General features: G+C 36.6%; 1 protein-coding gene across 9 annotated transcripts in view; it reads right to left on the reverse strand.

Annotated features, from left to right (window-relative positions):
- The window catches only part of ERICH1 (glutamate rich 1), a 106,110-nt gene that overhangs the window by 47,226 nt on the left and 31,986 nt on the right, over positions 1–26,898 (reverse strand). For all 9 annotated transcript variants that reach the window (XR_011140083.1, XR_011140084.1, XR_011140082.1 and 6 more), the window contains exon 3: positions 23,212–23,346. Coding sequence is in view for 5 of the 9 variants with exons in the window: in XM_068937288.1 (XP_068793389.1) it covers positions 23,212–23,346 (135 nt within the window). In the remaining 4 variants the exon portion in view is untranslated. The remainder of the gene's footprint in view (positions 1–23,211; positions 23,347–26,898) is intronic.

The following is a 26,898-nucleotide window of genomic DNA, read 5'->3' on the forward strand; positions in this document are numbered from 1 at the left end:
TTGTTCTCCTCTCTTTACTCTAATAATTCCCAGCATTTGATTTACCTTTTGACTACTACTGTATGCTGAAACAATGTTTTCACAGAACTATTTACCATGCTCCAAAATCTGTTTTCTGTTTGGAAACGGTCACCTCAGAGCCCATCATTTTACATGCGTATTTTGACTAGTTGTTTTTTCGTAAGTGCATCACTTGACAGCTATCTAAAATTAATTTCATCTGACTGTTTTCTGACTAATCACTCAGAAATGCCATTGCAGCCAGCTCTTGCCTTTACTGCAGTTAATATCTCTGCATCATTACGAAACCTTCCAACTTCACTGTTCACTCTTTTTACTAGAGTATTAATTGAACATAAACCTCCATTTGTGAACTCCTCCTGTTTTGAGAGCTGTTATGTTTTACTCATCTAGTTACCTATTCTGGGACCTTCTCTCTTACGCTATATCTTAAAAACCTTTGGTGAGGGGCTTTTTCAAAACCTTTGTGGAAATTCAAGTAAACCACATCAGCTGGATCACTCTTATCCACACATTTCCTGGCTCTTCAAAGAACGCCAAGATAGTTGTAGATTTCCTTTTTGCAAAATTTATGTTGAACTTTCCCACGTAAATCATAGTTATTCTGACATCCAAGAATCCGACTTTGTATTATAAATTGCACTGAGCTGTTCACAGCACATACAAGTATTACAAGCTTGCAGTTTCTTTGATGATTTAAGAAGCTTTCTTAAAAACTGGCATCACTCTGTTCAGCCTTCAAGTTTCTGGTAACAGGCAATTTTAAGTAAGTAGCTACACATCGCTGTCAGTTATTTAGGAATTTTTCTTTTACTATTCTTAGGTTAATATAGTCTAGGTTCTTGAGATTGTGTTTTATCATTCATTTTGTTCCATCACTCATTTTGTTCCATGACCTCTAACGCACTTGAATTTAACACATCCTGTGACAAATCCCCAAAAGGCAGGTTCCACTGTGGGGTTCTCCGCAGTTTCTTCTGCGGAGAACATCAGTGCAGAGAATTCATTTAGCTTCTCTGGAAGGCATTTCCCTATTCTTTCATGATCCTTTGGCTTGACAGACTGGCAGGCATATCAAGATGCATGAGGAGTAAGACTTAGCACTAGTTTTGATTATTTGCACTAGCTGCCCAAAACTTCTTTGGCTTGCCTTACTCTGTTGTTTAGCTATACTGGCTTCCTTTTGCTTTTTTCTCAAGCCTTTCATGACAGGTGGGGGACGATAGCCTTCTATTTCCCATATGGTATCCTTAAGTAGCTTCCACACCATGTGGAATAACTTCCTTCTCTCAGTTGACCTCTTCAGCTTTTTCTTTTTTAGTAAGTATTTTTATTTTTGTGTAGATTGCCTTCTGGAAGTAGATCACAACTGTTACTGATTTTTTCTTTTTGTTGTTTCAATAGGATGTTGAATCCGTATATGATGGCTGCTGTTGCAGTAAGTTGCTCTTCTGAAATACTGAATCTAACACTACTCAGCACCAAGTCAAGAGCTGCATTTCCTTTTATGGCCCCCTCTATCCAACAGCTTGGTTCTCGACTGTGTCTAAAAACTGAGACTGCACAACACCCTGATGTGACAGTCACCTAGTCTGCAAAAGGAGTAAATGAAGTCTCCCATTACTTCTGTATCTGCTGCTTCTCTGATCTCTTTCAGCGCCCAGCAATGAGCATTCACAATCCCAGCTGGAAGCATGATGAAACAGACTCTAAGCTGGCTTTCCTTTTTGATATGTACACTCAGTGCACAAACACATTGATCTAAGGCATCTAGGAGATATTTGAAACGATTTCAACGAATAAATTAATTCTGACAATGTTTTGGGCCTCCTGTCACCTTATGCAAAAAGCTATGCTTGACAAAGCCCCTGAGTAAATTTTATTAAACAACTTTGCTGTCAGAAATTCTATACAGTTCAATGGCTTAATTTTTAAATGAAAGCATATATTTTGACCTTTGAATGATTTCTCTTGCTTTTTAACTTTAAGTTCATTGTCTTCATTCATTTTGGCTTTTTTGGTCGTTATCCACAAACAATCTGAGTTAGTCAACTTTAGATAGAGGCATCACTCAGCTTTTCCTTATGGCCTTAATAGTACTCCCCTACAACACTGAGAATGATTTTGACTCACTGAGTAAAATAAGTGACAAATATGGAGCTGAACAGATTCACAGCCATGAAAGAACAGAGATTCTATGACAATTAATGATTATTTTGAAGGCTACCAAGCTGCCTCCATTTTTCAGTTTAGCAGCTATAACATCTAAATGCTACTAAATAAAAAAATCTTATCAGTCTTTGGCTAATAATATTATGTTTTTGTGTTTGAACAGAAAGCATCACCATGGACTGAAGGGTTGAGATCTGCAAAATTTGGATTAAAAATAGAGATACTTTCAACATGTTATTTCATACGTACACTTAAAAAAAAAAGTTCTTTCTTGTAATTTTGTAGGCCACAAATTTACAAATTTCAAAGGGTTTTCTTTAAAATTTTTTTTTTCCTCAGAGCTAGTTTTCAACAAATGCTTAGTTTAAAGACTCCAAAGCTCTCCCTTTGCTTAGGATAATAACAGAAAAGATGAGAAAAGCTGCCATCTTAAAATCCTAATCAACACTTAAAATATTCTTTTCAAACATGCCAGCTAAGTTACTCTAAGTTACTACAGGACCACAGACTATTAAACAATAAGCAACCAAATAGAAACCTGATACTTTGTTTTCCCTTATGACAAAATTGTACCAAAACCCAGGTCTAAACTGCAATCCAAAAGTATACTCTGAAATAGTGAAATGAAGATTATCAGCACTAAAACCCTGGTCCAACTTACCGATTTTAGTTGTCAAAGTTATCGCATATTTAAATGTGACACTTTAATTCAGTTATTGCAATGTCTCATTTTCTTTATAACATTTCTTAGTCTTTGAGGTAATATCCAATAACCAATCATGTTTAATCTGACATATAATAGAGCTTTTACAACTACACATTTACAATTAGTTACACCGTTCCATCAGTAACGCCTATTTCAAAATATTGTGGAAAAGTAGTCGGAAAGAATGCAAGCCTTCCAAGTGTTTTGTTTTGCAATATTTCCTTAACTCCGGTGTCTTCAGATCTTAATTTTGATTTAATTCATGCTTAATAACATAGTATCTAAGCAGCTTTGTAAAAATAGAGATGTTTCAGGGTCTGGGTTTGGCTTATTTTTAAGCCACATTCCACTTAATTTCCTTCAAAAGAATAGTTAATATTTAGGTAATTCATTTCTGAATGACAGACTGCTTTATATTGAGCTACAGATACACAAACAGGCATGCTATAAAAGTGAGAAACACTGCAGGGAACACCCTGAATAGTCCTGTAAGTCAGTAAATACTGACTTACTAAATATGTCACCAGAGCTCTGCCAATTTGTAATAGCTGGGAGATTGGTGGGGACAGTGATTTGGGTTCGTTCCAGAGTGTGCACTGCAATGGGGTCCTAACCTGGCCAGAGCTGTGAGTAGGGAAGGTGATTTTTTTTTTTTTTTTTAAAGGAGAAAACATAAAGCAACCAAGTAAAAAAGCATATCAACGACTTTCAGAGCTGCAGAAAAATCTGCGCAGTTTCTTTTGAGTCTCTAGGAAAAGTCCTTCCTCCCATCACCTCTGAACCCAGGCGCCGCCATTCTCAGCAGACAGCTGGTCTCTGGTGTGCTCAGACTGACTCCTTGCCCTCCACCACCTCCTTCCCCCTTGCATTCTACAAAGTCCTTCTTTCTGAGAAAATCTCTCCCTCTGCTTATGGGCTCCACCCCACCCTCTCTCCTGTACAGGTACAGGTTTTCACAGAACGAAACATACTGTGATGAAATATACTGCAATTAATCCTAATAAATTGCAAATAATAACAAAAACCAGATACAGTCCTTTATAGAAAGTAACGTTGGGAGATGGCTGAAATCATTGACACCTACATGCTCAACAAGAGTTCACATACTACGTATCTCTGTTCTTGGAACTGATCCTGCTCTACGTCTGCCGCTTTATGCCGTTAGATCACCTACTTCGAAGCACAACAAAACATTATTGGGATAACATAAACCACTCTTTGCCACTCCCAAGATTTCTTGTGCTGCTTCCCCAAATTGAGGCACTTAAGACAGCAATTCAAGCACACTGACTTACGGGGCTGACTTAGGAAAGTGACAAGTCCTTTTCAGTTCCCATCTAATCTGGTGAAAAACAGGGGTTGTTCAACACCTCAGCAAAGGATAGTATCTTTGCTTGCAAATACTAAAGAGAGAGACTTTCTTATTGCTCTTCAGTTATATGACACCATCTGTGAAACAATCCTGCTATAATACAGCAAAACACATGCATCTATCTGCACTTCACATACTTTATAAAAAATCTTAAAATCTGTCATCGGCTTGTAGGAAACAGTGTTTTCCATTACAGATTTTGCAGCCTCAATCCAGATTAGTGGCAATACTATTGCTTGCTTTACTTGGAGCATTGGCTGGCAACATTACAAATTGAAAGTTTCTTTTTTTTCTTTTCCATTTCACAGAGTTTTAGCTATCAATGGCTATAAATCATAGATTACACATAATACACTATGGAACAAGCATAATTTTTCTTTCTGTTCTTTGATATATCTATACATGTACTTATATGCTGTCCATCACCAGCTGAGTAACTCACATGCTTTAGTGAGCTGGCTAACATATGCTACCATTAATCCCACCGGGAGGAAGGCATATCCCCTTGTTGGCATAAAAAGTCATTGCTTCAGGGAAGGAATAAAAAGGTTCTCCCAAAGAGAACCTATTCTTAAGTTAGATACCTAACTTTTAAGTTATATGCCGACTTTCAGGCAGGAGGCTCTCCCTAAATGAAATTCGCAGCAGCAGGCAAGAAATCTGTGATGGAAGGAGAGGAGAAACAAATTGAGCTCTAGTAAGCCCCTGGAGCTAGCTTTTCAGCACTCTTTCCTGTCTGTGTTTTCCATGATGTAGATTAAAGATTTGGGCAACCAGATGGTGATAAAGAACATTTGGTAGCTATGATCTAAGAGGTCACTGTACTACCTTATCATTGAATATCGGTCTGGAGATTCTGCCCATAGTAAGCTTACAACAGTAGCACCTTTAGTTGGACTGGATACTGTCAGTATGCAGGTCACTCATTACACAGTTGGCATTAAATACTTCTTGGATTTAGGGAAGACAAAGCTTCAGAGGAAATCACCATTCTTTTTGCTTAATTTTAAGCTGACCACTTCCAATCTGCAACAGCCAATGAGAGGTGTAACTGAAGGGTGGTTTCACCCTGATGGAACCAGACAGCAGACCACAGCGTGTTTCACCTTTTCCATCAATCCTTTTGGACCACGGTGGATTAATAAGTACAGTTCACCTGGTTTACAACTGCCAAAGCCTACTCTTCTGAAAAAATAAAGTGTTCACCTTTTGTATTTAATTATCCAAAACCAATTTTCAAGGACAAGAACAGGGATTGTGGAAAACTGTTTATTAGTGTTTCATGCAAAGATAGGAAGAAGTCACTGAAGAGTTTACAACAGGTATTTAGAAATCTTAATTAAGAATTTTTTTTTTGTCTGCACCACAAAAACTTAAGAGTACAGTATCAAACAGTGGAAAAAAAAAAAATCAATATATAGAGCCAGGTCTGGCTTATAAGAGCTTACAGGAGAGTTAGTTACTTAAAGTAACTTTTCATTCTTTTGTTCTTCCTGACCAGTTAGTAACGTTTCATATCACATATACAAAGGTTTATGAAGTGACTGGGACAGCAACAGAATTCAGCATAATTATTTTCATCTTCTCATCTTTCCTGCCATTACAGTTCTTTGAGTATCTTCTCAGCTAGTTAACATATTACCGAATTTGCAGTTCCCTTTTATTACAACGGCCAGTGTTTGTGCAATGTCTCTAATGTTGATACAGTTCATCCATAACTCTTTAGGTGACTTTATCACAACTTGAGTAAGGCACCTAGCTCAAAGTCAATAAAACTGCTCTTTCGGAGTAGTGACAGGGTTATGAAATCACATTACTTTATATACTGTATCATCTGTATTGGATTTCTGCCACACTTTAATCCAAAGCCTGGAAACTTATTAAATAATATAGCTTTTTTCACTATATTATCAAGCAGCCAAGTCAGAACCGATTTTTTCCCCAAGGTACCTACTACACCGCAGAAAGTTTTCGGACGTTAACGGAGTATTATATTTTATATTCAGAGTCCCATGATGTGTCCCACACAGATTTTCCTCTAAACACAAAACAATTTAAAATTGCTTCATTTTACTTGCAAACATCAGAAAGGAGCCTGCTATAAGCTCCAATCACAAATAATTTTCTATGACACTAAGGTAACTAGCATCAAGTAAAGGTCCTCGATTTAGGTGCAAAGAATGCAAGTCTGAGGACAGTGCTTCAGTTACTTTAAATAGCAATAGTTTCCTTAATTTTAATAAAGTAACATGTTCAAGTCTCGTGAAAAAAACCTCTCATTGCAAATGCAAATTCTGCAGTGAAAGCACTATAGCTTTATTTATCCTTTTTAAACTTAAAAGCACAAATTTTTACAGCAGATTAGACAAAGAAGGCTGGCTAACTGAGTATCTTGAAATTAAAAAGATCTGTGTGCTTCTGGAATAATTATGCATCTTACATAATTGCTGTTGTTCCCATCTATAAAAACTTTCCAAGCGCTTTTACATTCTACTATCACTGCTGTGGCTGTGTCACAGGTTGTGTGCCAAATATATGAAAAATTATTGCATATACGCAAGCTTGTATATTTTTTGTGACAATATAGGAGATTAAGTTTGCTTTCTGGGACACTATGCTTTATTTTTTGTATAAAAACTCTCCTGGATGGCTATATAAGAAATGCATTAAAAACGTCTACGTTCTATACAGATACTAAAGATACAGGTTTTTATGCACAGCTTAGCTCAGTTTCAACTCTTTCCAATGGGCAACTAAATAGATGCAAAACGAACCTCAAAATACTGGGCCATTTTGTTGTGCACCGATGAATGGAAAAGAGAAAGCAGGTCAAAATGTCAAGAAAATTAACTTATTTAAACACAAAATCAAAGTCCAAGAAATGTGTAGTACGATTACAAGCTACCTGTACCTCTCATTAGCAAAAGTAATAGTTTCTTAAATTTTGACTGGAACGCAGAGTTTGAAATCACCACAGTTAATGGTTGACTTCCCACGATCCGGACATTCATAATGGCTATCTTCAGTCACGTCAGAAAAAAAGGCAACACAGTTCAGGTTTCTGCCCTTTCAAAGAACTGAAAGTTTGATTTTGGTAGTCATTTATTGTGTTCATAGTGCCACAGCATTGACCTCTGTAAAGCAGGACTGGGGATGAGAGCCATCTGGATGGAGAGAGCAGGTAGCTCCCTGGTGTCAGCTGCTTCTCTGGTGTGAGCAAGATCAAGAGAAACTGCAGCCTAAATTTTACCTACTCATTCATTCACTAGAGGAAAGATATGCTAGCCAAGACTTCACACAAGATCCACTTCTGCCATTACCTTATGCTGTAGCAGATAAGAAGGAACTTCTGCTATATTAACAAGCACAATGACATGAAAAAACTGGCAGAAGTTTCCCAGAAATAAGACTGCAAATAGCTCAAAATAACACAGGGCTTTCAATCTACTTGCCTCTTAAAGCCAGCATTTCACTGTAAGCAAGTTTAAGTATACAGAACTGTTGTCATCAAAAGGAAAGGTATGAAAAAAAGGGAAGTATAAAAAACTCTGTTAATACATTTGAAATAAAAGAGATATAATACACAAAGTTTACACAACCTGTAATGTTCTTGCTAGAGGCATTTCACTTTATACATATAAACATAAATATATTTAACAAAGAAGGTATTTTGACAAAACAAAAATGTCAGAGATACAGAACAGCACCCAAAGACTTATGGGCTTATGTGTGAACACCTGTATAGATGAAGAGACCTAAAGAGCCAAGGGAATAGTTAATTAAGAACGAAAATGGACAACAAATAAAGGACTTGCAAGTTAAAGAGAAACTAGCCCAAATTTGTTAGTTAAGTATAAGAGAACTAAGGTGTCTTTGCAAGTCTTCTTTTGTATTTTAAGTGAAGGTCAAAAAAAAAAAAAAGTAGATGTTACACTGAACACACACTAATAGCCACCTCTGAAGATTTCACTTGACTTGCTGCTTCCTCTAAAACATTAGCTGAGTAACTAATCCTTAGACATAATCCCTATATTTAGGGATGATTACTTTTCTTTGGAAAAATGATTTGCTGTGAAACTCTATCAATTAAACAGCTGTTTGGCTTTTGTCATTTTCCCAAACCGTATCTTACCCTTCTTCAGCAGACTAAAGCATTTTATAAACTGACACATGTAATAAAGATTATTAGTTTCTTACTACTCCTTCTTAGAGAGATAACAACAAAAAAAATTAAAGGCCAAGAAAGAATGTTTTCATTTGTAAATACTCAATAAACACTGAAAAACTGATGGAATTGAGTGCGTATGAAAAACGCAAACACAATGGAATGGTCTGTGAAACAGTTAAGCCTAAGCCATTCAAATGAGAAAGTAACTAAGTTGCATCTAAGGCAGCAGCACAAAAGGAATTAAGCTTATCATGTTTTCAGGATGTCTCTTTTTTAATTTATTAGATGTTAGGTTCCCATTAAAGTGTTACAACAATTTCATTTTACTTCAGACTTTTGAATCTAGTTGCTCTATTGCTCAAGCTATTAATAAAAAGATTTTATGCAATTTTGTGCCTGGCATCAAAACAGCGTCATTGCCATTTGCCAGTGAAAACTAGAGCAAACAACAAGCATTTATTTTTGTGGCAAGCTGTGCAAGGATGCTGATATCCAGTCCAGTGTTTCACTCAGACCTTGGCCGTGGTTTCAAAATCGTACCACTACCAGATCACCCACTAAGACTATGGTACTAAACAAATTTTAATTGGCAAAACCTGTTTGTACCAATCAGGACTTTATGTCAGACAGCATTTTTCATCCTGCTCAAGATGTCTTAAAATTTGATTTATCATTGTCAAATTAGTCTTATGCAGCATTCTCTCAGTGTTCCTAACATTTACGAACTCAGCTTTTAAATAATCCCTGTTAAAAAACAAACTTAAGAAAACTTGAGATCATGCATATCATATTGGATCGGCAGAAGACTGGTATCATTGGCCTAAAGAAGGAAAAATGCTTCTGTAAAAGAGGTTGAGTGACTTAAAAAAAAAAAAAAAAAAAGTATTTCTCTCCTACTTCCTCAGTAGAAAGATGGAGACAGACAGTTTGTAGGGTGACATATGTGCAAGTCCTTGCCAAATATCATCAACCAACCCAAAAATAGATAACTCTAAGGAAGTAAGGTTACTCAATCCTTATCACAAGGTACAGAAGCAGGCAGAAAAGCTATGATGAATTCACACAAAATTTCATCAGTCAATTAGGCCAAGACTGGAGGCTCAAGGCTCTGCCTACTACCACCATTCAACATCCAAGCTGTTTTACATTACATTAATTAAGCCTTCAATTTATAAGCTCACATCCTCAGTAAAGCATTGTAATAACTGATTCTGAAAGGACACTGCAAAGGCATAGCTTAAAATATCTGCATCAAGAAAAGGAGGACATTGTCAGATGCTGGCAGTGGCTCACAGGTCAGTGAAAGCCACGCTCCCCAATACAATTGTACGGAGCTAGGTTCTCAGCTACTGTAAACTGGCATATTCATTCACTTCAGTACAGCTGTGCTCATTATACCAGCTGAGAATACTCACAGATTTCACGCAGAGGAGTTTTTGAGGTGGAGCATCATCAGCTGGATACAAATCATCAAGTACTGTGAACCAGCGATTCAGCTGTTGAAGTGATTTGCTCATTATCAGGAGAGATTGTGAATTTGTCCGAATGCCCGCTTGTGAGTTTGCATACTGCCAAAGCAGGCTGGAAATGAACTGCAACTAATGATACGTATATGCAGCAAATGAATACACAACTTTGGTAGCAATAAGAAAAACTGCAGTAGCTTCAGCCAGCCAGCACATGCTGTTCAAAGCAACTGGGGGATCCTTGGAATGTGTTTAAATTGTTTGCAGTGCATCTTGGCTAGATTACAGCAGTAAATTTGTGCGCGCTATATTTATGCCTTCCATTTTGCTACATGGACCTAACTTCAATTTATTCAGCTTTCCACAGATCCCTGAGAAGTGAGAGGTTGGGTGAGATCGATGCACGGCACATGCAATGCATATCCTGTAATACTGAATGATCATGGTTCTACAGGGAATAAAGGGCTTCCTTTCTTTCCCTTAGCCCACTATATATTTGCACAGACTCCAGTTATGAACTAATTTCCACTCACAGGGCTAAAATGGAAGGGAAATAGCACGAAACTAGTAAATAAAGTATTTATCAAAAGGATTGGAAAAGGATGAAGGATGGAGGACTATTTTCAAAGCTTCCTGGGCATAGGTTACAACGGTATAGAAGGTTGTTCAGTACTTTAAAAAGACTGATATCTGAAAATTCTGTAGAAGGCTGTAACTAAAGGCAAAGGATATGAGATTAGTTTCCACTTCGGAAATTTTTTTAAAAGGAGCCAGTCTGATGAAAGCTACAGCAATGCGTGGCCATAAGCCTACAAACTGCCCCAAGTTAAAGAGCAGCTGTAACAAGATAATGATAAAACGAAATTGTTGGGTAGGCCCAGTTCTGACTTCTAACAAGAGACAGCAGCACTTCCACAAGGACTGTATCAGCAATGTTATACAAAATGCTTATATAAAAACACTGCAAATAAAAAAGATAATATACCGCTATTATGCTACTGTCTGTGTTTGCTACCATGCTTGCTACCATGCATACATTCATTTTCCTGCCATTTCTGTTTTCCTAATCCATTCAGCCATATTGATTGTAAAGCCTTCATGTTACAACTGAACTTTCTACTGTTTTTACAGCATCCAGCATATTTAAGTAGCAGGGTAATATATACCAATAGAAATTCTGCGTTCAAGCTGCTTTTTCCCCCCTTTCTTTTTTGTATGAGAATTTAAAATACTCCATTGAAACATGTCAGGTTAGAGACAAAAGGCAACACGAGCACTAATGGTGAGAGGGTAAGCCAAGGCTACACTCATAGGCTGGGTATTTACAAGTGTATTAATTACCTGTCAGTGGATATTTGGGTCTTGACATATTGGACAGCAATATTTTGCCCGAGTTCAATACCAACAGGTTCTTGGGCTATAGCAGAGCAGTGGAGGTTGTAATTTTACATGTAACCCAATACACAAATTGACAGCCAAAATGAAAATATCATGTAGATGACCAGAAACCTCTCTAAGATCTTCAAAACAACTGAGAGCCTCCCACTTTTACAGGCGGTGAACTGAAACACAGAGTGATGAAGCACTTCAGCAGAGAACTAGAGACAGAGCCTTAAGTTTACTGACATGCCTTTCCCCTTAGTCCACTGCCATATTGACTTTACCCTGCTGCTCCATGACTGTTTGAGTACAAAAGCTTAGGCCTCAATTATGTTTTCGTGATAGAAATCAAGAAAATAATTCGAGTAGTGTCATATTTCCAAAGAGCATTGGGGGTCTGCTCAAGTGAGGCAGCAGTTGTAACAGCGCTGGCTTTTAGTTGGGATCTAAGAAGGCTGCTAGTGTTGGCTGCACGTTCGCCTCTTCTTTTCCTTTCCCATCAGTTGCCTCCTGTCACTATGACAACGGGAAGCCTGCAATACAGATGCACAGAGGGAGGAAGGGAGAGCAGACTGCAGCTGAGAGGGGACAAGCGACTGAGTGGGTGGGGGGGGTAAGAGTAGAAAAATGAAATGGGAAGTTAAAGGAATGTAGTCGCAAAAGAAAAGAGAAGTCCTTAGTGTCTCTTCATTCTATGAAGCTAATCTGTTAGAGGAGGGGAATGTTTAAACCAAGAACGTTTGAAATCACTGTAATTTAAGATAAAACAAAGATGGGGGGAAAAAGTGCCGCAGAGAGAAAAGCCCTAATTCTCCTCCTGCTTCACAAACTGCCACCTGACTAGCTGAACATACTTTAATCAAGTTACTTCCAGATTTACAGACACATAAATGAGAGGAGATTCAATTTCACTATGTCACGGAGGGTGGAATAATAAGCGAAGAAAGGATGATGAACAACAAGTGAAGACAGAACGTGAAGGTAATGACCAAAGAGCATAAACATATCTCATTAAAGAAAGCACTTACTGGTGAATATATTATCTGTTCTTATTTTGTGTAAGTACAGATTTACCTTCTCCAACTGAATGTAATCTTTATTTTGTTAAAATTTACAGATATAAGTCTGGAGTAAGGGTACATTGTGCACTGTACTACAGACACACACATGGATGAGATCTCATTTTAAGGTACATTTTTGTCATTCAAGTATTTAAGGCTTTTCTCAAAAGAATGCACAAAGTCAACTAATAGTTAGAGCTTCTGTAAGCATACCTATTTGTAAAGTTATATAACTCAAAGATCTTTACTAAATCATTAATATGGAGCCATGGCTAAACTAATTCATTACCAGTATATCACATTACTACAATCTTTATTTTTCCTCAATATGTTTTCTCTCTAGTATTTACAGTCATACCTTATTATCACAAACAAATTTGAACTAAAGACCTGAGATAAAATTCTTTGCCATTACACTTTCAAAGACATTTTTAAGATTTCTTTCACCTTTTTTTTAAAAGGGGATCTAAGAACACCTTAATGTTGCAAACTACTACAGTGAATAGCTGCTCAAGAGTGCAATGACATTGAAAAAACTCTAAATCCATATCGTGATGCATGAGTTTTGTAATAATCTCATACGGTTGTGGACATACTGGAATTTAAAAGACGTAAATAGTTACAGATAGTAAAAGTTAGAAGTCACTGGTATGTGTTTTATATGCAAGCCTAAACTGTAATTCATACTTATAATTTAGATTGATAGCACAATCTTGTGTTTAAAAATCCTTGGTGGGCAGCTATGATTTTCTCCATAAACTTCAGACTCACCTTCAGGAAGTTCAGGCTCCCTTTCTTTGTGAAATTAAGGGAAGTGACTACCAAATCCCATCTGGCTGCTCAACAGATCATTAAACCTGCTTTTAATACTACTACAGGGTACTGGTAATCTGGGGACGTTTCCTAAAAATGACTGCCCAAGCCACATCTACATCAAATGCTTATAATCTTTATTGCATGTAGTACACAAAAATGGTTTCCATTAAAAGCAACTATACTAGTCAGCTAGCTTCTGCTGCAGCACGGTACATAAGCAAGGATCTCCAAACAAGGACATATTTAATCCTTGGAGACGAGTAAGATAGAAGTTAAGCATAGGATTAGAATTCTAGAAGATACTCAAATCAAGTGTCTCTCTAAAAAGGAAACCTTCTCCCATTCAGATAGAACTAGGAAGAGACTAGTCATTTAAAAATTTTACGAAGCAACAATACATTAGGAAACTTGATTTAGGTCTCTCAAATTTACAGTTTAACTCCAGTGATAAGTCAACTGATAACAGTGCAAGACAATATAAGTATTTTCAACACTGGATTTAGATTTTTTTTTTTTTTAAATAAACCTAAGACAATAAGTGATTAAGTACTTTATTTTATTTGAATTCTGAAAATAAAAATGCTTAATCATATTTAATTTCAGAAAGAAATCTATGGTGATTTCATCTGTTAAGAAGGCGATTGCATCTATCAACAAACAGAAGATCAGCAGCAAGGATATTCAATGGGAGAAACACCTGAAGTACATAGTTCTTTGGATATAACTTTCTAGCTATACAATATCTCTCCTTGTTGGTGGCATTTTTCTCTGCAACTAGTTCCAAAATGTCAAGTTCACTTAAGCTGAAGAAGAATTTGGCTGTAGAGGAGACAGTTGCTTAACCTCATAGACATCTAGCCTTGCAAGTTATTGATTAACCCATAAACACCAACAACATCATGAAAGGCTTACATTAACAGCCTTAACAGAAGGGTCATTGTTGCTACAGCTTCTGCAGATGACAAATATATGAGAATGACTGAAGCTGTTGACAACTTGGGAACATCTGCCATTCATAAACTCTGAGCCATACGTTAATTTCTGCAAGGACAGAGCTAGATCATAGGAGGACTCTATCATCCATAGTTTTACAGTGCACAACAACACTGTTTTAGAATAAACAGTGAAATCCAAACTGACAGAGAATTAACACCAGAACGTCCAAAATTAACTAGGGGAATTGGAACATCATCCATATTAATAGTATATCAGCCTATCTATTAAAAATGCAGAAGAGCCAGAACTACCATATAATCACTGCTTCTTCCTTCCTGATTTATTGAAAACCACTTTTTAAAAGTAATAATTCTTTTACAAATAAGTTTAACCTGCAAGTCCATACTATTCTTTCTAGAAGAGGAAAGATCTATGCTAATAACTTTGGAGAAAGCAAGAGAGAAATAAATCTTATAGCAATACAGTTTTAGAAGTAGCTCAATAGGGGACAGGAAATCTCTCTTTGAGCAAACTGTAAAAAAAACTGGATAAACCATACATAAATCTAAATCTAATAAATCATATTCACTTATAATTGCTATCATTTGAAGTAGAATTTGGTGAATCTGAGTTGCAAAAACACTGACTATAACACTCAATTAAGAGGTGTATTTTAGCACTGTATTTACTTACATTATTTGGGCATCCTAAATGAATCCTAAATCAGATGTCATTTTTATTTTATAAGGTCCTTTAGCAGGTTTGTTGCTTGTTTTTTTAAAGGAATAAATCTGGATTAAAGGAATTTAATTAATTTTTGTTTGCAAATGGAAACTCCTCATCCCCAAATCTCCACAGTTCCCTCAATTTGTTTTCTTAAATGTTTTGAATATTCAAAACACAAGAAGTTACCAGACGACTCAGGACAGTTAACTAGGAGCAGCTGACAGAACAGACTAGCAGACATCCTAAGATGCACTTTTTATTCATAGCTCTTTCTCTCAGAGATCAGGTTCAGAAAAGCAATTAAGTGGGCACTTGAATTCCTTAGATTCAAGAGAATTTGAGTTTGTTTAAACTTGAATTATTTTCTGAACTGAAGAGATTCTCACCTATTTACTCTTACAATTTAATTTACCATTACCTATTTAAAGGTAGAACATTGCTGACTACTATTAAAATTTTTGAGATTTATAGTTGAAAAGTACAACATATATTGTATATCACAGAGATAACTGTGGATGTACACAGATGAATGGACTGACCAGAAATTAGAACTGTAGTGAATGTTTTTCATACAATCTCTTCCTTTCAACTTTCTTCTATTCTTCCAACTAATTCTAAAACATTTAAAACTTTGATATTGCATTAGGTTCTTCAATGGTAAATAATCCTGGGAAATTTGTTGAAAAAGGTATGTTGAAATGGAGATATTGAGACATGCTGAAATCACATAGTATGACTTTATAGGATGACAGTCATAAAATGAGAGCTGTTAATAATATAGAGAAAATAAAAATAGATTTAGATACCCTTTTCTTATCAACCCTTATTGTCAGTGGATTCATAGCACTTTGAGATTTTGAGAATATATTTTGTATTTAATACTTCATACCCAGTGTTTTCTGGATGGTTTAAAAAATAATTGTCAGCACAAAATTGTAATCAAAGGAGGGTTCTACAGGCACTGGTAGGAACCTTGCAGCTACTCAGTATTTTCAGCAATGATCTAAGATAACACTAAAATTACTGTTGATAAAAACAAAAAAATAAAAAACACAACAATGAGAATAGGGAAGTCATACATAAGCACTACTTGGTAAGTTAGTCCTTAAAAACACAAAGGCGAAACCACATGCATTTTAAACGCGGCCACATGCAGCTGTTTATCAGGAACCATCTTCCAAGAGATGGACTTCTGGAAAAGAGCCAAGGGATCAAAAATATAAAATAACGTAATACAAGTTCTTGGTGCAATGCTGTGGCAAAAAATGATAACGCAATTCCTGGACATATAATCGAGTCTAGTGAGTAGAAATACAGAGGCTATTTTCCTTCTGCATACGGCCTTGCTGAAACCAAGATAGGACTACTACACACAGTGGTGGAGTTTACATTTTAAAAAGGATGCTGTGAAAAAAGATACAGAAAAGACTTGAGGTTTGAAGTAAATTTCTTAAGGCAATACACAAGAAGTGAATATGTTCACCTAATCAAAAAAATTAATGGATGACTTTATTATTGTGCTTCTCTGTGGGAAGAAGATACAACTTAATAAAGGCTCTTTACTCAAATAGAGAAAGGCAGGAGAAGGACACTTTCAAATTGTCATTTTTTTAATGGAGTGAGGCCAATTAACCATTGGAACAAGTTACCAGGAAGGGATGGAGTCTCTGTGACATCTTTCAAACTTGTGGTATTTCTTTTATGCCTCCCCCCCCACACAATTACTCTACTCAGTATGAGCCAAGACCTCTCTGTAAGAGGTAGAGAAGATTAAATTACATAGTCTAACAATCTCTCTGGTTTCAAGCATTATGAACCTACTTGTAGTCTTCAGTTTCACAAGTGGTGTTAGCAGTGAAAAAGGTTTGCTGCTGGCCTTTGCTGGTTAAAACATTGTTCCCTTGGTGTGCTGAGTACATCAATTCTGCAACATTTCCAACCACCTGCCAAGAATGTAAGTACTCAATACATTATTCAAACTAGCATCTCCCCAATAAAAAAACACAGTTTAAATATTATTAAGCCTTCCTAAAATGATTGCCCTGAACCTTAAGTGAATCAAAACACACTGAAGATAGATATAAGAAGCTGCCTCTTATGCCTTTACCAAATTATCTTTTGCTGATTGACAAGGTTCAAATATTTTTGCCAGCAGAACCAAGCTCAGTAAATGCAGTATTTTTTGTGAGGTCCAATAAGGACTCTTCCAACGTCAATATCCCTCTTTGAGGGGGCTAATAAGATCCTGGGGCGCATCTTGTTCGAATAACTTAATTTACTTTTATGCAAATGAGAGTGAGAGCTCTAGGTTCATTCCCTCTGCTGGAACCTCCTACTGCAGCAGTAGCTATTTTACTCAATACTGCTTTGACAGAGTTAGAAAGAAAGAAAAAAGCCCAAAGACCAGCAGGGTTAGCAACGGCCTTGTGGCGGTTCTCTACAAGAGGGGCACACCCTTCCACGTTAGCTCAGATTTGCCAGCTGCCTGAGGTAGAAAAAAAGGGTTCCTTCCTTCCATTCCTCTGACTTCACTTGTTCGCAGCATGGGAATGGAGCACATAACTGGACTCCTTTCCTCCCAGCCAAAACTGCTATCTTCTAATGTACTCAATCAGGAAATAGGACAAAGCACAGTTAGGTCTTACTCCCTTTGTCTGTAAAAAGGGTATGCATTTCAGTTTCTGTGAAACTGGGTAGCTTATTATCAAGCTAGTAGCAGCAGGATATCATTAGATAGATACTGGATTACAGTCTAAAAACATGAAGGAATGACTGACTGACACTGGACAAGAACAAAAAGCGGGGCGGGGTGGGGGGGGGGGGAAGTATCAGCTTAAAAAATAAAAGTTACCATAAAGAACACTTCTCCTCTTGAGTTTTCTTTATCTATTGCTCCAGGTGTCCTCAGCTTCTACGTATTCCTGAACTCCTATATGCATAGTCTCCCCCCACCCCCCCAGTCTTTAGGTCAGCAATTTGCTCTGCCATGCATCCAAGAAACACCAAATACCTCTTTGGGCATTTAATATTAAAACACTTCATGGAGGAATTATATTCCAGTTCACCGTTTTGTGCATCACAGAATATAACATATGAAATAACTGTATTATCGTGGCTTATATTGGAATAGCTGAGAAGAAATGTCACAGGGGAATTCAGATCAAACACTACCTTTTAGAATAAATAAGGTTACACTTTTATCATTAATGTTTTAATGCAAGAATTTCATAGTTTTACTTCATCTTATGAAATTAAAACACAAAAGAAATCAAATTGAGCTACTGCTTCATAGTAATTAAATACATAATTACAAACACTTTCCACGGTTCTGCTTTCACTCAGAAAATACCTCTGAACAAACTTATCCTGAAGAAATATTTCTCAATAAATAGCTAAGAAAATAAATAAATTGGAACAGAGATCAAAATTAAAAGTACTGAATTCATTACCACAATTTGATGGATAACTTATCCATAGCTTGGACAATACACATTTTAACACCCTTATCAAAAGCCTATTGTTAAAAGAAAGTTAGCAATCTATTAATACGTACAAAAGTCAATACAGAAAAAGATCTGAAGAAGAAAATAAGAAGTCCTCTGCATTCTTTCCTTCCTTTACTATCTAACTCCATATTACTCCACTCTGTCCAACAAAAGGGTGACCTGACTATACCATCACAGTAACTCAATCCGTACAGAACACTCAAGTCAAGGTAGTTTTAAAAAAACTCAGACACCTAAGTCTAAAATTTATTTTTCTAAGCACACTGGATAAATCCAACTTTTCTTGAAAGACAGCACAGTCTTAGATTTTTCTTCTCATTACTACAGGTCTGTCAATCACTTGCTTATCCAATGAAATAAAACCTCAAGGACTAGCTTTATTCCTCCACTTCCCTACCGCCCTCTGAAAAACGGATGAAAAGAGTATTACACAAAGAAGCTAAGATGCTATGCAAAACTAGATCTCAAAGCCCTTAAGTCACTTAAGCATACATCACTAGGTGACTGCATAATAGAGTTAAGGGCACATATATGGTTTCAATAAATAAATATATTTATTTGAGATTACAGGGAAAAGTATTTGAAACGCCTAAAAACAACATGCAGAGACAGATGGAGTAAGATGTACTGAAATATTCACATAGATGTGCTTTGTTTTTCTTTTTCTTCTTTGGAAGCTAGCCTGGACAAGATTCCCTTCGTTCTGACGTGATCAACCATAAAGTAACTATAAGTTTAAAGGAGAGGAATAATGGACAGAACCCAATATATTTTATAGCTGTTAAGAGCTAACTCTAATTTATAACTATAATTAACTTGACTTTTAAATGACTTCTTAGAAATAGGTCATGTCTAAATTCAGGTTCTAGAGACTGAATGCAGCAAACGTATATCCACATTTTCAGCAAAATGTTGTGCACTAAGTTGCATGCTCTTCTGTGAGGCAAAGAGGTGGTAATCTCTTTTGTGATGTCCTAGGTAACCCTAAACGAGATATTGTGCTGCCCAACTATAAGCATGCCCAAATTTGGACATCTGGCTTCAGACAATCCTTCAACACCTCTTGGATGATAGTGAAATGAATTAAGAGGTCTATGCAAGAATCCGTGACACAGCCCTAATTGCTGCAGCCATACTTTCCAAGTAAAGCAGTTACTTCAAATAAACTTGAGGATTGTTTTTGCCTTGTCTGAACTGGTCTGTTTCAGCTGTTGTCCACATTAAGAGGTGAGCACATAGCCAGTTCCTGACAGAATGCTAGTCCTCCCTTATTCCTTCTAAAAGCAAGAAAGAGATGCCTTCATAGAAGTATCCAGAGAATTCAAGGTGGGCTCTCGCTCTGTACAACAACTCTAAAAGCTGACATAAAGTAGAGCAGGCCGGTCTCCTAAGTGACCCTTTTTGAATAGCTCCCACAGAGCTGGGCCTAGGTAAATTATTCTTGTGGATGCACAAAAGAGCTAAGACACTTTTGCTTATGTTTAAAGAAGTTTTCATGAGTGTTTATGAAGAAAAAAAACTAATTATTATTTGAAGAGATGCATTTTCAAAGAAATATCATAAGCTTTGAGAGATAGACTTGGAACTTCACCCATTTCTATGCTAAAGAAGGACTCAGGAGCTTGATTCTGGTGACTGTCACACCAGCTTGAGGTTTAGACCCTTGAGTTTGTCACCACCCCGTAACAAGCTGTTATGCATAATCTGTAGTAAACAGATGTGCACTTGAGCAAAGTAATTCAAAAAAGCATCGCCTCTTAGAGGTTTAACCTTACCCAAGTTACATAAACAGAGATTGAAGGCGTGTACTTGACATTTATCATTGTCACATTTTCATTTATCTATCTGGGTGTTGGAAGGCTTTTATTTTTGACAGCCACACAAATTCTGACCTTAGAATCAGGCCCATATTTGCTCATCTAGGCAAAATATCTAGATGGATGTATGTCTGATTAGTTTCTTGATTTACTTAAATTATTTTCTGATAAATACTTTTAGAGAAAACTTGTTTCCTGAAGGAGGAATCAAACAGGAAACCATTAATACCACACTATCTAAAAAGGCAACATTGTACATTGCTTAGGTGTAAGACCTCTGAGCTCCTATGACTACAAACACATCGAAGAAGTTACCCGGTATGTATTTATCTACTTTAGTAAGAGCACTGCATCACATTTATATGCATTTCTCATTGTTATGGTATGCAACTACATTTAGGCCTGCAAACTAAATAATCTATGCTGTGATGGTTCAAACTGTTCCTATTTATTTATTTCAGTGTTGCCTGAAATTACAGGCTTAATCCTCCAGTAGATGTTACGTATATGCTTAATTTAAATACAATAAAAGCCATACACATGTGTAAAGTTAACTATTACCCTCAAACCTGCAGGATTAGCATAAATTTCTATTTCTAGAGTTTATGCTTAGATAGGACAAATAACCAGGGGCATAAACTGCAGCAAGAAAGATTTAGGATATAGAAAAGACAGTGGAACACTAGAACAAACTGAAAAGGAAGGTACAAAATCTCCCTGCCAGGAGGTCTTGAAGAACAAATTAGACAGCTGTCTTGCAAGAATTCCAATTATAGTAGAGCCTACCTTGGAAAGGGAAAAATACATTCAAAATGTCTGAAACTCAGTTTCAAGTTTATTTTTCTTGATTTCATGATAATCTGCAAAGGGAGCCCAAAAATAAAACACTCTCCTAAAACTCAGATGTATTTGTCAAGTGCTGAAAAAGGGGCTGAAGCCCCAAATGTACTCTTCCTCAACCTGTTCCTGTACAAAAGGGATCCGCTATAAGAGATGACCATCCTACTGCCAATGCTGTTACTAAGTGGAACGAGAACGCTACTTACTTGCTATCATGATTGAACAGGTTTGTTTTGAAGTACTAGAGGAAAAAAGATGAAAAAAATGAATAAGTAAAGCCATTACTCAATAATCTATTAATTGCAAAACCAAATATTTATCCACCTTAAAAAGAGACAATATCATGCTATCCTAAATGCTGTTTTACTTTATTGTTATGCCATACACTAATATTAAACATGCACCACACCTTGATTCATTTGTATTTAAAAGAAACTGAGTAACTTTGCCATAGAAATTCTGACTGATACCTATAAAAGGATATCACTCAGCTCTGGCAGTGTCCTAGTGTTTTATTTCACTTAAGTCCCCGTATAAAAATGAACATTATAGGGCTAATTATAAGTATTATGCCAGTTAAGTTAGCCATGTTTATAAAATACAGAAGAAGGAGTATGTCCCTCTAATATCTGAAAGGAGACCACAAAGAATAAATAAGAGGTTATATATGGTAGAGGAAGGGAAAGGGTGCTTCAACATTTGAAGAAACAGCTTGAATCTGGCCCACTATGAAACATAAGCCCAATGAACCGTCCCACAAAGCTGTGTAACTAAACTTGAGGATATTATAAGAGACGACTCAGGATACTGAATGTAGATCCTAACTGACACAAACGGAAAAGCACAGCATGAAAGTTGCACATTAGAATACCTTCCTACCCACAGTCCCACTAGTATGAATATTTACTGTTATGTTGCTCTGATAAAATAATTTCTTCCTCAATCCAAAAATTCCTTTAAGTCATTTTATACTGAGAAAGATCATTCCTGATATGCCACCTCCAGGCACGCTGTACTTAGTCTCGTAAATTACACCAACGATTTTACTTGAATTGCGATTCAAACACGTATCAGGTTCCCTTCAAGATAATGTTTTCCCCATACCAAGTGAGATGCCTGGCTGCAAATTAGAACCACCGTGCTGACCACAGGCTTTGTTCTGAATGGAGCTCAGAACACAGTGCAGGCCCAATTTCCAAGCTAAAATTTTACCCGTGTGGATACTGTTTTCAAAGGAGATGCGGACTTGCCTTTCTTTCCCTGCAGGATCAATCTCAGATTTTTCCTTAAACGTAGGTAGTCACCAGGGCAAAACAGACATAGCAACTAAGTAAATACTGCTTGTCAAATGTATTCCTTCAGGAAGTTCTTCTAGGTTTTCTCTTTGCTCTAGACTGTCCCTAGCAGCTGTTAATAATGCAGTAGCAAATGACACTGAAATGCAATTTTGGAGGAACCTACATATCCACAGGAACATAGCAATTGGAAGAAAGATAGTAAAAAATAGACATATCTGAATTAATATCAAATTAATTCAGATAGCTTAACACTTAGCTTAACACTTCTCTCTAAAACAGATAATCAGTTTAATTCTGGTAATGTCATTCAGAAAACCATACTTTTAACTGGAGTCAATTCACAGGCCACTTTACAGATCTCGTGCTGCTTCTCTTGACAACACTAACTATTGGTTCTGAAGTTCTCTGGTCACTCATCAGAAAGCCCTCCCTAAGCTTATAGATTGGTATCTCCTCTTATCACCTCCAATGAGGTAAACTTCTGGTCTAACTGGGATAGGTAAATTTGACAAGTGAGTTTAAGCCAGTGACTAACTCCTCAGAACACAGTGATAAGACTTACCAAAACAACTTTATCTAACAGTACACATTAAAAATAGTATGTCCCTAAGCAGGCATGACATAAACAGACGTGTGGCACCTGAGTGGGAGGAGCTGCAGTCAGACTTTGTCCTCATTTACACTTAACGTAACTTCAGTAACCTTAATGGCACTGCATGGTTAGACTCAAATGCCGAACCTAGTCCTCAAATTCTAAAATAGGAAATTAATGCACATGGATGTGCATTAATTCATTTTGCTTACGCTGCAAAACAGTGACACCCACTGGCAACAACAGTTTAAACACCTAATTGTTGCAATTTGGATTTACTTGATATAAGTTGCTAGAAAGCTTCTCTGGGAAAAAATTCATCTTAATAACTTACCTGTTGAGTCAGCACCACTCTCCGACTTTTCAGAAACTGAGACACTATCAGCATTTGGAGCAACTGCAATGTAACCCTCAGGAGGGAGATTCACTGTGTATGTTCTCCTTGGAGGCAGAATTGTATTGTCATTACCTGCAAAATCGAAAAACAAAACGTCTGGTCATTGATTTCAGTATGGATTTTCTCAAACATTTTTCTAAATATAGCAACAACAACAAGAGGTCTCAAGAATCCTTATGGAGGAAAAAAGAAGAGAGAAAACGAGAGAGAGATATGCGGGGCATTAAAATTATCCTATGACCAACAAAATTGCACTGAATTCTGTAGCAGCTACAAAATTATAAAAAAAACCAAAAACCAAAAAACACACACACACACCCCAGAGGTTTGTTCTTTCCATCAGAAGCATGTTTTTTCTTATTCCAGACAATTCTTTTGCCACCACTTTAGAAGACACTTCCACTTACAGTGATATTTGAGAAGACACTACACACATCTCCCCATTCAGCTTGGGGACACTGTCTCTGTAACAACTGTTTCATAAAAGATGGAGAGATACAAGCTGATTACAGAGCAGTAGAAGTAAGAAGAACTGCAGTTCATCCGTTTGGAGACTTTTTAGATGTAGTCCAGCTGCTGTTTTGAAGGGCACAAAGATGAAGAGAGTTTGAAAACCACACCTGACTAAACCTCAATAATGCCTGTCCACCAAGAGTGCTCATCTCCCCATTTCTTCTCTGCTTCAGCAGTTCCTTCTGAACGTGAGGAAAAACTGCTTTATTGCGAGGATAACTGAGCACTGGAACAGGCTGCCCAGAGATGTTGTGGAGTCTCCCTTCTTAGGATATTCAAAAGCCATCTGGACACAGTCCTGGAAAACGTACTCTAGGTAACCCTGCTTGAGCAGGGGCATTGGACTAGATGATCTCCAGAGGTCCCTTCCAACCTCAACCGCTCTGTGATCCTGTGTGATTCTTTCTGGAGGAAGAGTGTCTGGGGCTAGTTTTTCCAATCATTTCATTGTATAGGAACATTCTGCTGCCATCATTGCTGTGAAGATTTTTGAAAGATGTCTTCCCCTCCTAAAAAAGGATTTTAAAAATACGTGCACGATTACCAGTATAATCTCGTCATTTGTTCACTAGACCAGAAGGAACTTTGTAGCAATGACACAGATGCATCTCTGTTCCAGTTATACGAAGCTGGTCCAAATAGCAGGCTGTATTTTTTGCTGTATGCCCATTAAAAAAGTGACAACATTAGAGATTAACTACAGGGAGACAAAAGCCTTTCCAGAAGGCCAGGATGTTCATGGTGTCTCCAGATGATGCACTAATTTTAAATGGTTCAGTACCTTTGTTTTACATTCAGGCAGCTTCATAAGCCAGCACAGATACAGGACTTTGCATTTCCCTCTTGGGGGGCAATTTGCCCCTTTAAAATAGACAGATAGAACTGCTATATAATGTAAAGTATAAATGTATTTGGCAGGTGCACACAATTAGTCTCTTTTCTCCACAAACTTGCCAGAGGATCAGAGATGATCCAAGTCCATTACAGAGCTACAGAACAACTGTTCTAACTAAAACCTGAATATTTAAAATGCAGTTTAATTTAACGGAAAAAAAAATCTGTTAGGAATGTACATTTCTATAATCAAATAGCTTTGATTTACCTAAAACGGACAAGCATCTTTCCACCAGAGACATCACTCTTAACCAGACAAGTAGCTATGTCTCAGGAAAAAAAAAAAAAAACTTCAAAATAATAAAAAAAGGTTCGATATGATTGATCATCTTAGGTATCTGTGATGCAATATATTTCAGAACATTAAAGATACTTTTGACAAGCGACATCACAATTGCTTTCAATATCAAGATGAAACCATTTCGTTTCAGAACACATTAAAAACTGATAGCTCTTCTTGAACGAGCCATCATTATTTTAATTCATAAGGGAAATTAAATAAATAATAAGATGAAAAGTAATCATGTGATTTGGAAAAAGATCCACCAAAAACTAATTTGGTGGGTTTAGCTGGGTTGATTTTTTCCTCCGTCCATGTTCATTAACGATGAAGTAAGTGTTAATCAGTGACATTTTTAAACAACAAGGATCTATGAATGTTTCCAAGTTATCCCCTACTGAACAGTTACAAAATTTTATTCTCCCGCCCTGTATTTCCACTTTTTCTCTCCCTTACATATGAGTTCTGTAAAACAAACAAAAAAATTCATGAAAACGTTAAACTCAATTTGCAGTAGTCATGACTAATGTAAACCCCTTCATCTTATCAGCAGTGACAGGATTCAGACACTCATGGTTGCTGAAAGAGAGAGAAAGAGTGAAAAAATGATGCCTCTTCAGGATTTCTATTATTTACTCATGACAACACTTAAACACAAATAGCGGCCTTTATGCTGGGACATCTCTTAACTTTCTTGGACAAAGTACTTGAACAAGAATTTTGGAGGGAAATCTGTAACACCTAATCTTCCAAAGAACAACAGTAACAACATTTACTATATAAACAAGCAATGATTCAAAACATTTTTTTTCCTCAAATGTCCTCAAAGGACATATTTACCCTGCATACACCTTGAAGCAATTTGTAAACCATAAATCACGTTTCAGTCTTTGCTAATCCCATATATCAACCCATACTGTTACCACAAACAAAAGTATATGCATAAACCATATTTGATAGATTGACTTTATATATAAATTGCATGAATTGCAAAAGCAAAGCTATATTCTAATCATTAAAACTTTTCAATCTTTCAAAAGCTTTCAGAAATCTGGGTTCTAGTAAAATTTTGAACAATGGAGATAAGTTAAGAATGTTGGATAAAGGAAAATAAAATCATGAATCAGTCAGGCATCATCCTATCTTAAAAGCTAAGATAATTGTGCTGTCCTAGTTCTCAAGACACTTCCAAATAAAATGATTCCTCCCCTCCCCCCCCATAACTAGTGAAAATAATCAAATAATGGAAGAATATTCTATATTTCCTATTAGTTAAAACACTCATGAATTCCCCAAATTCTTGAGGCTTCCAAATGAAAAGGAAAAAAAAAAAAATCAAAGTTGATAATTACACTACAGTGGTTACTTGCAGCATTAATAAAAACAATTAAATTACAGTAAGACATCTTTCTGTAAGCTTTAACAGGTTACAGGAAATCGAAATGCATTTATCAAAAAAGCTTTGTAGGTGGTTTTTTTCTTTCCTAATATGCTACCAAAAAAAGAACCCTTCAAACGTTCTAGTGTAGTTACACATACCAAGCGATAGATGATAACCAGTAGGTAGTTACAGGCAAAGTTAACAGTTTCTGGGGCTTTAAGAAATATATACAAAGGATGTCATTTAAAAAAAAACAAAAACACAAACCCACATACCACACACACACACCACTAGCAATTCTCCCAAAGGCAAAGCAAGAATACAGAGTAAATATTTTGAGTTAAGTTGCCTTCTTTTGTGTCTCCACAAAGTCCTCCACACAAAGACCTCCTTTACATGTAAAAGTCTTGTGCAGAAAGTAGGAAAGCGCATCAGAACGCCACCATTATCAAGGTTACATCTAGAAGGATGTCAGTAGCTTGGGTGCCTATGTTACTTCTTATTATTCTACTGTAAACAACTATCAGAACTTTCAAGAAGGAGGTGAAGCTTCCAT

Source organism: Struthio camelus, chromosome 3 (genome assembly GCF_040807025.1).
Source record: "Struthio camelus isolate bStrCam1 chromosome 3, bStrCam1.hap1, whole genome shotgun sequence".
Classification (NCBI taxonomy): Eukaryota; Metazoa; Chordata; class Aves; order Struthioniformes; family Struthionidae; genus Struthio; species Struthio camelus.